An 11,163-nucleotide genomic window follows, 5' to 3' on the forward strand; every position below is an offset into this window, starting at 1 on the left:
GAAGGGTTCCAATTCTATGCCTTTCTTTTTGGTGGGAGTTCCCATATCAACTCCTTGTATAATGTTGTCCCCTCTTCATTTTCTTATGATACAAAAACCAATTAGATTCTTTAATTCATTGGCTCCGGCATCCCTTGCCGTGTATATCTTCGAACGCAGTTACAAGATAGGCAAGCACATCTCAGCATATCTGTTATACCATATAGATTATAGGACTATTGGAAGGAGGAGCCCAATTACATCGTTAACTTCATACCTTTGGAATAAACCAAGCTCAACAAAAACTCTTTGCGTATTTCTATTTGTCTTTTATCAAAGGAAGTAGAAAGCACAATTTCATGGGAATTTTACAAAAGGTTATTTCAATTCAAGGCACAAGAAGTGCGTTTGAGTAACTGAATAGAAAGTTGGGCATTCCTTGGGGTCATCATTTGGTCTCATTCTTCGGTTATACCCCAAGTCTAACAGCACAATAATATGTCTTTACTCCCCAAGTATCACATGATTATCAAGTTAATCAACAAAATCATTTACCCAACCAATAACACAAATGCCTTTGTTTGCCTGGATAGACAAATACCTAATAACAAACAAAAGTAAATATAAACAAAGGGAAAAAGCAAATGGTGGTATAAAAAGTGTTTTGAAAGAAGGAAGATCAGGCAACATTCGTCAGTTTGAGAAGAATAACATAGAAGAGAGAGGATATAATGGGTCGTTAATAAAGAGAATGACGGAGCTGCTGCAAAATTACAGAGTGCTCCTCTGTAAATCAACTTTGTACAGTAAACTATCCAATGACTTAATCCATATATTTCTAGCTGTTTCTGGTCAGAATTTACAAAACAGTTGAAGCTGCTATGTATCAAATGACAAAATGAAACAGCAGACAAAGAACAAGCTGTCTCATCTAAAATTTTCACAAAAAATATAGAGCTAAATGAAGGGATGGGTAATAAAACTAAGTTGTTGCAGACTTAGAGAATTCCTGCTAATGGTTAAGCTGGCCTACTAGAATTTATCATGCGACCATCATAATATTTCTACTTCTTTCCTCTCAAAGTTCAGTCAAATGCTTCATCTTGTTTTCCTCTTATACAGCTTCCACTGTTTCAATATGTACTCAGCTCCTTCTGTCAATGATGCAGTTCTTTTTTCCTTATTATTCCACAACTGAGGTACTGGGTACCTACCACTGGGGTTATGCTCATTCAACTCATTTAAGGCAGTTACCACAGCTTGATACACTTCTTCACCATACTCAGTCTTTAGATCCTTCAACTTCTCATCATCTTCATCAATTACTTCCTGAGAAATCAAAAATTAAATAAAATTTACATTGAAAATATAAAACCAAAAAAGAATACAGATAACAATATATGAAAGAGTGCATACCTCAACATTTTGACCCTTTTGGATAACCTTATACGGATGCCAATTTGGATCCCTCAGGTGATCCTCCCACAAGGAACATAGTTCCATTGCTTTCTCTGCTGCTTCTTCCGAGTTGTAAATTTTTCTTGCAGCAGCATGGAATGGTTTCTCATTAAGTTCCCCCATTCTCTTGACACAGATAAAAGCACAGCTCTCCTTTAAACCCTGTGACAAAATAAATCAAGCACTAATTATCTAGAGCAAAGGGAAAGAACATGACGATTGCTCATAGAATTGCTGTTCCTACTGTATTGGTTGGCAGAATGAGATTGGAATCATCTTCATGTTAAGAAGATACTTTTATAAACATTAGAATAATTGTACTGTGGCATGTTTGTAGGTCTACAATTCGTTTCCTTTGTTCTAGATATACGGCAATGTAAATGTAAAGCTACAACAGCTTGCAGCTATTCCTGCAGATTGTCTTCAGATGCCAATTTAATGCATGAGCCATATTGCAGATATCAGACTCATTTGCACTTCCTTGCAGTAATATCAAGCTTGAGCTGATTATGAATGAGAATCTCCAAGAAACAAACACGACCATATTAAGAGAGAACGTCATGAAGAATGGTAAAAACTAAAAGAAATAAATACACTTAACAATAACCAAGCAAGAAGTATGATAAATTCAAAAGTCAAAAAAACATGTTTATGAGAAATCATGTATGTATAAAACTAGATCGAAAAGGCAAGGACATACTTGAAAAAAAAGCACAATTTTAGGAGTAAAACAAATTGTCAATCAAGTTTACCATCTTCAAAAGGTTCCTCTGTAGTGCATATCTCCAGAATTTTATAGAGATAGTTTTAAACTTTTAGCTGCTACAAACTTGTAAATAACATTGGCATATAATATAGGTGTGCATACTGTTACAAGCAGAGGAACCGGGCAGATGTAAAAATGTTATGGAACTATCCATTTCTCCTTTTTTTTTTCTTTCTTTTTAACAATGATGAGCATTTCTTCAAACTGATTGAATGTAGTTCAAGATTGAATCCCAATGAAAGCTAATTAAAGATCAATTAGAATGGAAGAAAATGATGTGAGTGCCTGTAACTACAAGCCACCCTTATTCTTCACTACTTTAACTTCAAATTCATCTGTTCATTTTACAAAAAGTATACTTCCTAAAAAAGGCAATGTATGGTGAACTCGAATTATTTGGAAATCAATTTGTCACATTTAAACTCCTTAGTAAATACGGAGTAGAAGGATTTGCTGCTCATGAAGGTGAATAAAAATGCTCGTTACTTTAGTGGACAAATATAAAGTAACCAAAACCTTTATAAAACATAATAGTATATGTTTAGCTCCAATCATAATCACATTGCTTCATTAGAAAAAAAAATTACGAGGATGAATTAAAAATGTACGAATGCTCACATTGATAAGCTCTTTACGGGCTTCTTGCACCTCGTCATTTGTAAGTCTTTCCTTTATAATTAGAGTTTGATTCAGTGTTTCCAAGCTTTCAAGTTCTTCTTCACTCTCCTTGATTTCTTCTTGAATTGACTCCAGTTTCTTCTTTGCTTCGAGATCTCCTTCCACATTCATGTGTCTCATCACTTCCGTGGCACCTCGCAAGCGCTCAATCTGCAACTCCAGTGCTTGCTTCTGATCAAGTTTTGCTTGAAGTTCAATTATTCTTTTATGAAGTTGTTCCTTTTCTTTCTGCAAGTAAAAGCCCAAAGTCAATAGCTAAAAAGCTATGAAATATTGTGTTCTCAAAGAGGCAGTCTTAGCCAAAACTGCACAGCACACCTTCTGATCTTCAGCCAATTTCAAAATTTTCTCATCAGCCTTCTTCTGCTCCAAAATCGCCCTCTCATTCTGCAGATAAAGAATTTTCAGAAAAAATTGCCAAATTAGGCATCAGAATTACATCTAAGGACCTGGAATGCTAAGTAACCTATATTATCAGGAAAAAGGTATGCAAGCAAACTGGACACATAAAGGCGGAGATGACAACACTGAATATGCTCAAGTAAGTCAAATTCCATTCGATTGGATAAAATTATGTTAGATATCCTTAAAACGAAAATTTCAGTATTTTAGACACTCAAGAGTATCATCTCCAATTTCCTTCTTGCAAAGCACCACTTGCAAAACAATGCACTTCTCTGTGAGCCTCTTTTCTTTTCATATCCAACAGACAGACAGCAAGCTAAAGCAGGAAGCTTATGACAGCATCTTAGAAAGATATTACCATCTCCTTTTGATGGTCAAGCTTTCTTTGCTCACTCTCATTTAGTGCTTCACGTTCTCTCAATTCTTGTTCTCGTAGCATCAATTCTTTTTTTTGAGCTTTGAGCTGCATTCGACTTTTCTCATGCTCACGTATGGAATCCCGGAGCTGATTGAATGCTTTACGCCGCATCACCTCCATCTCTAGTACACAAATTAAATGACATTAGAGGAGAAAATAAACAACAGAATGAGGCACAACTTCATGATATGATTAACAAATTTCGCACAGGTGTATCTTTAGTATTCTGTTAAAGTAAAGCAATAAAATAGTAAAAAGATATTGTATGACTAGTTTACAGCAAATAGGCAAAAGAAAACTACACCTTCATTGTAGTTTTGAACCATCTCCTCCTTTTGACTCATCACATTATCCATAAAAACTTCAGTTCTGCTTATTTTTCTCTTCATCTCTTCACATGCCTTGTTCTTCATCTCTAACTCATTGGTCAAGTTGCATAGTAGACTAGAATCTTTCCTTTTATTCTCTGCTTGTATTTCAGAAACTGTCTTTAGATCTCCATGTTTGCGGAGATGTTTACCAATGAGAGCCTCAGAGTAGTAATCTTCATCACGCGCAATCCAAGCATATAATTTATCATCCCGATGTCTTACTAAATTCCAATCTCTCTTCCCATGTTTATCCAATTCAAATGCTTTACCAAATGCCATAGCATTCATGAATCCCGACCAATCCCCTTTAAATTCAACTATGGCATAGCCAGTGTGACCCCGGAAATTCCATAAAGGATGAACCTTCACTGGATTAAACCCTTTGGCAATCCACTCCTTTTTTAGATTTGTTCCACTTTTACCTACATACCTACCTCCCTTATTTTCAACCGGGATATTGGCTACTACTCCCATCCAGGGAAAAACTATAGGATCGTCCTTGGCCTCATTGATAAATGGCTCATTAGATGCTAGGACAGGTTGGGGTGGCATATCATCTTTAGTACTTCTGAGAGGAGGTTGGGATGCCACTGTGTTCTCTGCATTTAGTTTTTCCCTTCTCGGGCGCTCTTCAGCACAATCAACAGGTTTATCTACTGCTTCACTTGTCCTAACAGAAGACGAATAAAATTTTCCTCCGCTTTTGTACTGCTCAGTGATGTGAGATGGCTCTACTGGATCACTCTTAGCATCTCGAGAACTCTTCCCTGATGGCTCAAAACTTTTCCTTCGACTTGATTGGGATACCTTCTTGTCTGCATCGACGTACCTATCCAAGTACTTGAGCAATCCCAAATGTCTAGCTATGTCTCTAAAACTAGCACTCTTTGAATCTCTACCAATGCGGGAAGAATGCCTTAGAAGATCTTGCAAATCATATTCTTTACTAGAATTATCACAGTATGGACATCTGAAATATTTTCCAGAACGTCTAATTTTGACTTTTTCATCTCTTAAATCTTTATAGTATTTATACTTCAACTCTTCCAACTCTGAATTAGCACTCTCACTTTTCTCCGATCTTCTACGAGACATCTTCAACCTGTAATTACGTTAAAAGCTAAGGATCAGTTTGTGTTTTGTTAATAACCAAACTAAACTTGACTTAACCAAAAATACTTAACAAAGGAAATTGAAATGCAGTCGGAACAGATATGCTTCTAACACAATGACAAGTAAGACGGGTAACATAGAAGGCTCAATTTTTAAATCCAGCTGCTTGGATTCATCTTCCCACTAACAAAATGATATTGCTACCACTTGCATTGCTGCATCAAGTGGTATCAGCAACTACTGGTCATTCAGAATGAAAAATGGAAGAGCGGAGAATTGAATATTGAGCAAGAAACTTCCTCACTTTCTGATGCAAGCCTCTTCTTAAGCACAACTCACCCAAAATTGTATTTCCCCAAACTGCGGATAAATATCTCTCTTTCATATATTGATGAAGCCAACCTCAAAGAAACCATCTAAGTTTACATTAGCTACTCCTGCAGCTCCAATAGAACTAATATATTTTTTCCAAAAAGTTCAATAGAAGTAATACAGCCCACACAAATGCACTCAACTTAGTTATCGTATACCACAGATATATTCCTTGAGTTACATGCTATATTATGTGTAAACATTGGCCTGCCAATCTAGTTACAATGCCCAATGAGCAGAGATTCAATTAATCAACCTGTTTCTAGTCTCTACAAAAATTTCGACCCCAAAAGCTAGAACACGAAAATGAGGATAGTCTACGGGACAAGAAATGCTGGAAAGAGCAATTAACCAATTTACATGGGTCCTATTTTCACCTAGGGTCCAATGTAATCACAGCATTAAAGACATACATCCACGCCGATGAATAGAGCCAATATTTTCTTTGATTTGCTGCTTTTCACATTTTCAATCAAAGACTAATCCGGGATCTAAAGGCAGTAGATGCACCATTTACTACACACACACACACACACAAAGAGAGAGAGAGAGAGAGAGATATATTAAAATGTATTTCTAAAATTTTCTGGAACCGCCATTCACAACACACGCACACACACATTTTAAAATGTTTTTCTAAAATTTTCTCTTCTTTTTTTCATCTTTTTCTAGAATTTTCCGGAACCACCATTTACTACACACCCACACCCACACATTTGTAAATGTTTTTTCTAAACTTTTTAGAACCACCGTTTACTACACACACACACACATTTTGAGAAAAAATTCAAAAATTTTCTGGAATCTCCCCTGTTCTCAACAACATGATATCTATTTTCTCCTACACTGATCGAGAAGCCCCTTTGTATTAAGTTTTTCCCAACAAAACAGGAAATATAAAAATTATCCCATTTTATATCAGCAGAAATCAAACTTAAAAATAGCAGAAAGCTCTATAGTGAATCATCCATCATAATGACCCTAAAATCCCAAAACCCGCAGCCACGTGAAGGTTGTAATAGTGAGTGCACAAACCCTAGGATGTTTCGAGAAGAAATAAATACTAGTAAAATGGTAAGACATGAACGTATATTACACATGCTATTGGTACGTTGTAAAAGCATATTAAGTTATTAACTGTGTATATAAGCTTATTATGTGAAAACGAAAAAGAAGAGTTCATATACCTCGATCAGAAAATCGAAATCTTCAAAATAAGAATTTCCTAAACATTTTGCAAGGGCTTTGAAACTTCAATACTGTATTTTGAGTTGTACTGTTTCTTTTGATAATATCAGAAGCAAGAAAAAAAAGGGGGGGGGGGGGGGGGGGGAGAATGGACGAAAACAGAGGAAATTTTCCAGTTCACTTAGGAATCAATTGAACGGATTATTTTTCGAGAAGGGAGAGAGATTTTTGGTTCACGCGGTAGACATGAAGAAGGAAGAACGGAAAAATGATCAGGGGAAAATAAAAGGGTGAACCACTTTCTCTGGTGTTATACTCTGTGTTTTTGGAAAACTTTTTTTTTTCCGGTGTTTTTGGTAAACTGAAATGGACAGAATATTTTTTATGGACAGATTTTTTTTTTTTTTTTTTAGCTATTAAAAAGATAAAAAAGCTAAAATCTAATGAACTAGCTATTACAACATAATAAGTTGAATGCTTCCTTCTCCTTTACGTGAATTCAATTATCATTGGCAAATACCAACACCTATCAAGCTCTCACCAGGCGCCAGGATATACTATCCATATGCTAAAATGAATTCCAAACATCTCCACCACAGAGTTGAAGCCAGCATAGTCTTCCAAGTGTAGCTACTATATGATCTCCATATGCAGTGGACTGATTTTGTCCAAGTATTCTCACTCATCAAAATTAATGTGTAGAAGAGGAGCCTCGCTTTAGGCAGGCTTTGCAAGGCAAAAGCCAGGCTTGAGCTGGCTTTAGGCAGGCTTTGCAGGGCAAAAGCCAGGCATGAGCTGGCGTTAGGCCGGCTTTGCAAGGCAAGAGCCAGGAATGAGCTGGCTTTAAGCAGGCTTTGCAAGGCAAAGGCCAGGCTTTGAAACTGTGCCTTTTTATGATCTTGTAAGCTCAGATCCTTCCCTACTAGAACCTTTAATGTAGACATCATTCTAAACATTGCTAAACCATCCTCAGATTGAGCATGAAAGCATGCTAATACCACTGAGAAATGATTCAACAATCTCCAGAAATACCATATGATGGGTTCAGCATTTTCCTTAGCATTTAGACATATCAGAAGTAGGATAAATTGTACCATCCCACACATGCTTATCACATTTTTCTGTACACTATCAAAGCACACCCAGAATGAGCATGGAACCATGCTAATACCATTGGAAAGTACCTTAATAGCATACTGAATGAGATAAAGAAACATGCAGGTTTGTGCAAAGTCCAATTCCGTGAAACCATCAGTCTGGGGTTCTTCTCTTTGCTATCCTAACCCTAAGGTTAGGTGATTGGGATTTGTCTAGATTGATCAACCTCTCCCCTACACTAGGCAGTTCAGAGAATGAATGAAACTCAGACGTACCTCTTGCAAATTCTGTAATAGCTCCAACTGCCTGAAACACTCCATTAGCAACCTTTGAATGCATGTAGTATGAACTCTTATCTTTGTTGATCATCTGACCTGATATCTTCTCATAGTTCCCCAACACTGCCATAATCTTGCTGAAGGAGGGAGGATGAGCAGATGCAAAGATTATCGTATCATTAGCATATGCCAAGTGGTTTAAAGGATCAGACCACTTAGGCATTCCAAATCCCACAAATGACTTGTCTTCAAAGAGCTTATTCAACGACATGGAAAGTACCTCAGCTGACAGAATGAACAATGCTGGAGATAGGGGATCCCTTTGTTTCACACCCCTTGTAGACTTAAACAACCCCGAGGACTGCCCATTCACCAATACTGAATACCAGTTATTTGACATCAAGTTCCATACCATGTTGATGAAGTGCTCAGAAAATCCTATCTTCCTTAGCACATACAATAAGTACTTCCATGAAATCCTATCATAGGCCTTAGCCATATCAAGCTTGATCACCACATTAGCTGGTTTTCCCCTTAACCTTATGTCAGTGACAATTTCTTGAGTCAATAAGATGTTCAAAAATATACTCCTACCCTTTACAAATCCGGATTGATTAGGAGATATTAGAGATGGCAAAAAACTCTCCAATCTGTCATGTAACACCCTAGACAAGACCTTGTTAATGAAGTTTCTCAAACTAATAGGTCTTAAGTCAAAGAAGGTCTCAACTCTAGGTTTCTTGGGCAGCAACACTAGATTGGTGTAAGTGATGGATTTAGGCAATGCAGCTCCTCCATAGAAGTGTAGCACCATGTTGTGTATATCAGCACCAATAACATCCCAGCATGTTTGATAAAACAGGCCAGTGAATCCATCAGGACCACTAACACTCTCCCCACTAAGCTCAAAAACTGCTGCCCTTACTTCTTCAATTGTTGGCAATCTGCTAAGTTCCAAATTTTTATCCATAGTGACCATTGAAGGTACATTATTGAGCAAGGAAAATTCAGAAGCATCACCTTCATTTGTGAACTGTTTTTGATAGAAGTCCACTGCAGCTATAGCCAATTGCTCCTGGTCTTCAATCCATACCCCACTGCCATTTTTAATCCTCTTCAGTTGCAATTTCTTTCTTTTGCCATTGACATGATTGTGAAAGAAACTTGTATTCCTATCTCCTTCAGCAAACCAAGTCATCCCAGCCTTTTGCTTCCAATACTGCTCCTCAATACTCAAGTATTTCTTCAATTCAGATTGAGCCTTTTGAAGCACAATCCTATTCTCAGTTGTAGGCTCTTCTCCAAACAACATCTCCTTCACCCTAACAATGTCCTCCAAAATAGCCAATTGCTTGAAGATATCACCAAATGTTTCCCTACTACATTTTGAAAGTGCTGCCTTCACCCTTTTGATATTCTGCTTGAACATCAAAAATGGATCCCCTATGAAATCAACTTCCCAATTCTGCCTCACCACATCCATAAATGTAGCATGCTTTGTCCCAAAGTTCAAGAACCTGAAAGGCTTGACAAAATTGGTTGTCTGCACCCCACATGTCATTAGCAATGTTGCATGATCTGATCCAGTTCTGATTAGATGCTCAACTTCAATAGTTGGCAACATGTTCTGAAATGGCAAATTCACAAAAATCCTATCCAATCTCTTGAATAAACACTCAGCTTTGGATCTCCCATTCCACCATGTAAATGGACTTCCTTTGTACCCTTGCTCAAACAAACCACAAGAGTTTACACAAAATGCAAAATCCTCATATTCAGGAGGGTATAATGTAAGTCCCCCTATTTTCTCATCTTCATGCAATACCATATTGAAATCCCCTCCTACCAACCATGGTAATTCCATAACACTTGCTAAGTAATACAAGTGATCCAAAAATTCCAACCTCTCAATTGCTAAACATTTTGCATAAACAAATGTTATCATCATGTGCTGCCCTAGGTCATGGTGAAACACTCTCACAGTCACATGTTGCTCAGTATCCTCCACTAATTCCCATTCCACCAATGCATCGAAGAACAACCATATTTGCCCATTAATATTTGCATAAGCAGTCTCCATATTCAACCTCCTTCTATATCTATCAATGAGTCCCTTCTTTTGAAAAGGCTCCATCAATGCAACTACACAAAAATTATGCTTCCTATTCATGTTGATCACCCTAGGAAAGTCCTGTTGTGTATTCACAGACCTTATATTCCATATTAATGCTTTGATCATCATCATTTAGATAGAGAAGCTGCCCCCCTGGACATTATTCTTGAAGGTTGTGGTGGATCTTTACTCTGATTCTTCTTAGTTTTCTTACCTACTTTAGCACTAGCTGTGGGTGATAAATCCCCTTCCCTAGCCACTTGTTTGAAGTTTTATGCAGTTGATTCATCATTTCCTTCATCCTCCATTGGATTTTGTCTCAATAAGTCTTCATCAATTGGTGTCACATTATGTGTAACTAAATCATGTAAATGTTGTAGAGGAGTCTTAAGTGGAACATTAAGATGTAGCTGTATAATTTGGTTAGTTCCAGATTCCAAAGGCACTTCCTCTATTTCCCCAGATGTTCTTGGAACAATTGCCCGCTCATCAGCCCGTTCATACTCCTTGAATTGTAGCTCATAGACACTGCCTAGCCCAGGAGTTACTGTAGCAGTCTGCTCTGAATGCACTATTCTAGTGAGATCACCACCCTTACCATTGCCTGAAATTTGGTCTGAACCCACTATATCATCCCCAATCTTCACATTAACATCTCCATCAAGTTTGTTCTCCAATGCATACATCGGAACACCATCTACATAGACAAATATCTCTCCAGTTACACTAAGGTTGGGTTTTACTATAGCTGCCTCATCAGGTGAGCCTGGCTTTAGGCCTGCCGTCTCCAGCCTAACGTATGGGGAGTCTAGCTTTAGGCCTGGCGTCGCCAGCCTAACGCTTGATGAGCCTGGCTTTAGGCTTGGCGTCGCCAGCCTATCGCCAGGTGAGCTTGGCTTGTTATCCTTCTTCACTTTGACTTCTGT

At 37.6% G+C, this 11,163-nt stretch overlaps 2 protein-coding genes across 2 annotated transcripts; both read right to left on the reverse strand.

Moving 5' to 3' along the window:
* Positions 1-703: 703 nt before the first annotated feature.
* On the reverse strand, positions 704-7,104 carry LOC104093705 (factor of DNA methylation 4-like). The gene is made up of 7 exons (XM_009599499.4): positions 6,748-7,104; positions 4,009-5,177; positions 3,645-3,826; positions 3,200-3,268; positions 2,822-3,109; positions 1,396-1,599; positions 704-1,308 (listed from the first exon to the last, which is right to left on the reverse strand). The coding sequence occupies exons 2-7, from the start codon at positions 5,168-5,170 to the stop codon at positions 1,078-1,080; spliced, it is 2,136 nt and encodes a 711-aa protein (XP_009597794.1). The 5' UTR covers positions 5,171-5,177; positions 6,748-7,104; the 3' UTR covers positions 704-1,077.
* An 895-nt stretch (positions 7,105-7,999) lies between these two features.
* LOC138894310 (uncharacterized) lies at positions 8,000-10,369 on the reverse strand. The gene is made up of 4 exons (XM_070179000.1): positions 9,435-10,369; positions 9,101-9,257; positions 8,405-8,485; positions 8,000-8,152 (listed from the first exon to the last, which is right to left on the reverse strand). Exons 1-4 carry the CDS (start codon positions 10,367-10,369, stop codon positions 8,000-8,002), a joined length of 1,326 nt encoding a protein of 441 aa, XP_070035101.1.
* Positions 10,370-11,163: the final 794 nt, after the last annotated feature.

Source organism: Nicotiana tomentosiformis, chromosome 6, assembly GCF_000390325.3.
Source record: "Nicotiana tomentosiformis chromosome 6, ASM39032v3, whole genome shotgun sequence".
Classification (NCBI taxonomy): domain Eukaryota; kingdom Viridiplantae; phylum Streptophyta; class Magnoliopsida; order Solanales; family Solanaceae; genus Nicotiana; species Nicotiana tomentosiformis.

Coding starts and splice junctions, on each gene's coding strand:
- LOC138894310 (XM_070179000.1), bottom strand. CDS start 10,369: ATGATGATGATCAAAGCATTAATATGGAATATAAGGTCTGTGAATACA. Junction 9,258..9,434: donor ATTGTTAGGGTGAAGGAGAT/GTTGTTTGGAGA, acceptor CAATGGCAAAAG/AAAGAAATTGCAACTGAAGA. Junction 8,153..8,404: donor TGTTCATTCTGTCAGCTGAG/GTACTTTCCATG, acceptor GGAGTGTTTCAG/GCAGTTGGAGCTATTACAGA.
- LOC104093705 (XM_009599499.4), bottom strand. CDS start 5,170: ATGTCTCGTAGAAGATCGGAGAAAAGTGAGAGTGCTAATTCAGAGTTG. Junction 3,110..3,199: donor AATTGGCTGAAGATCAGAAG/GTGTGCTGTGCA, acceptor TTTTACTTGCAG/AAAGAAAAGGAACAACTTCA. Junction 1,309..1,395: donor AAAAGGGTCAAAATGTTGAG/GTATGCACTCTT, acceptor TTGATTTCTCAG/GAAGTAATTGATGAAGATGA.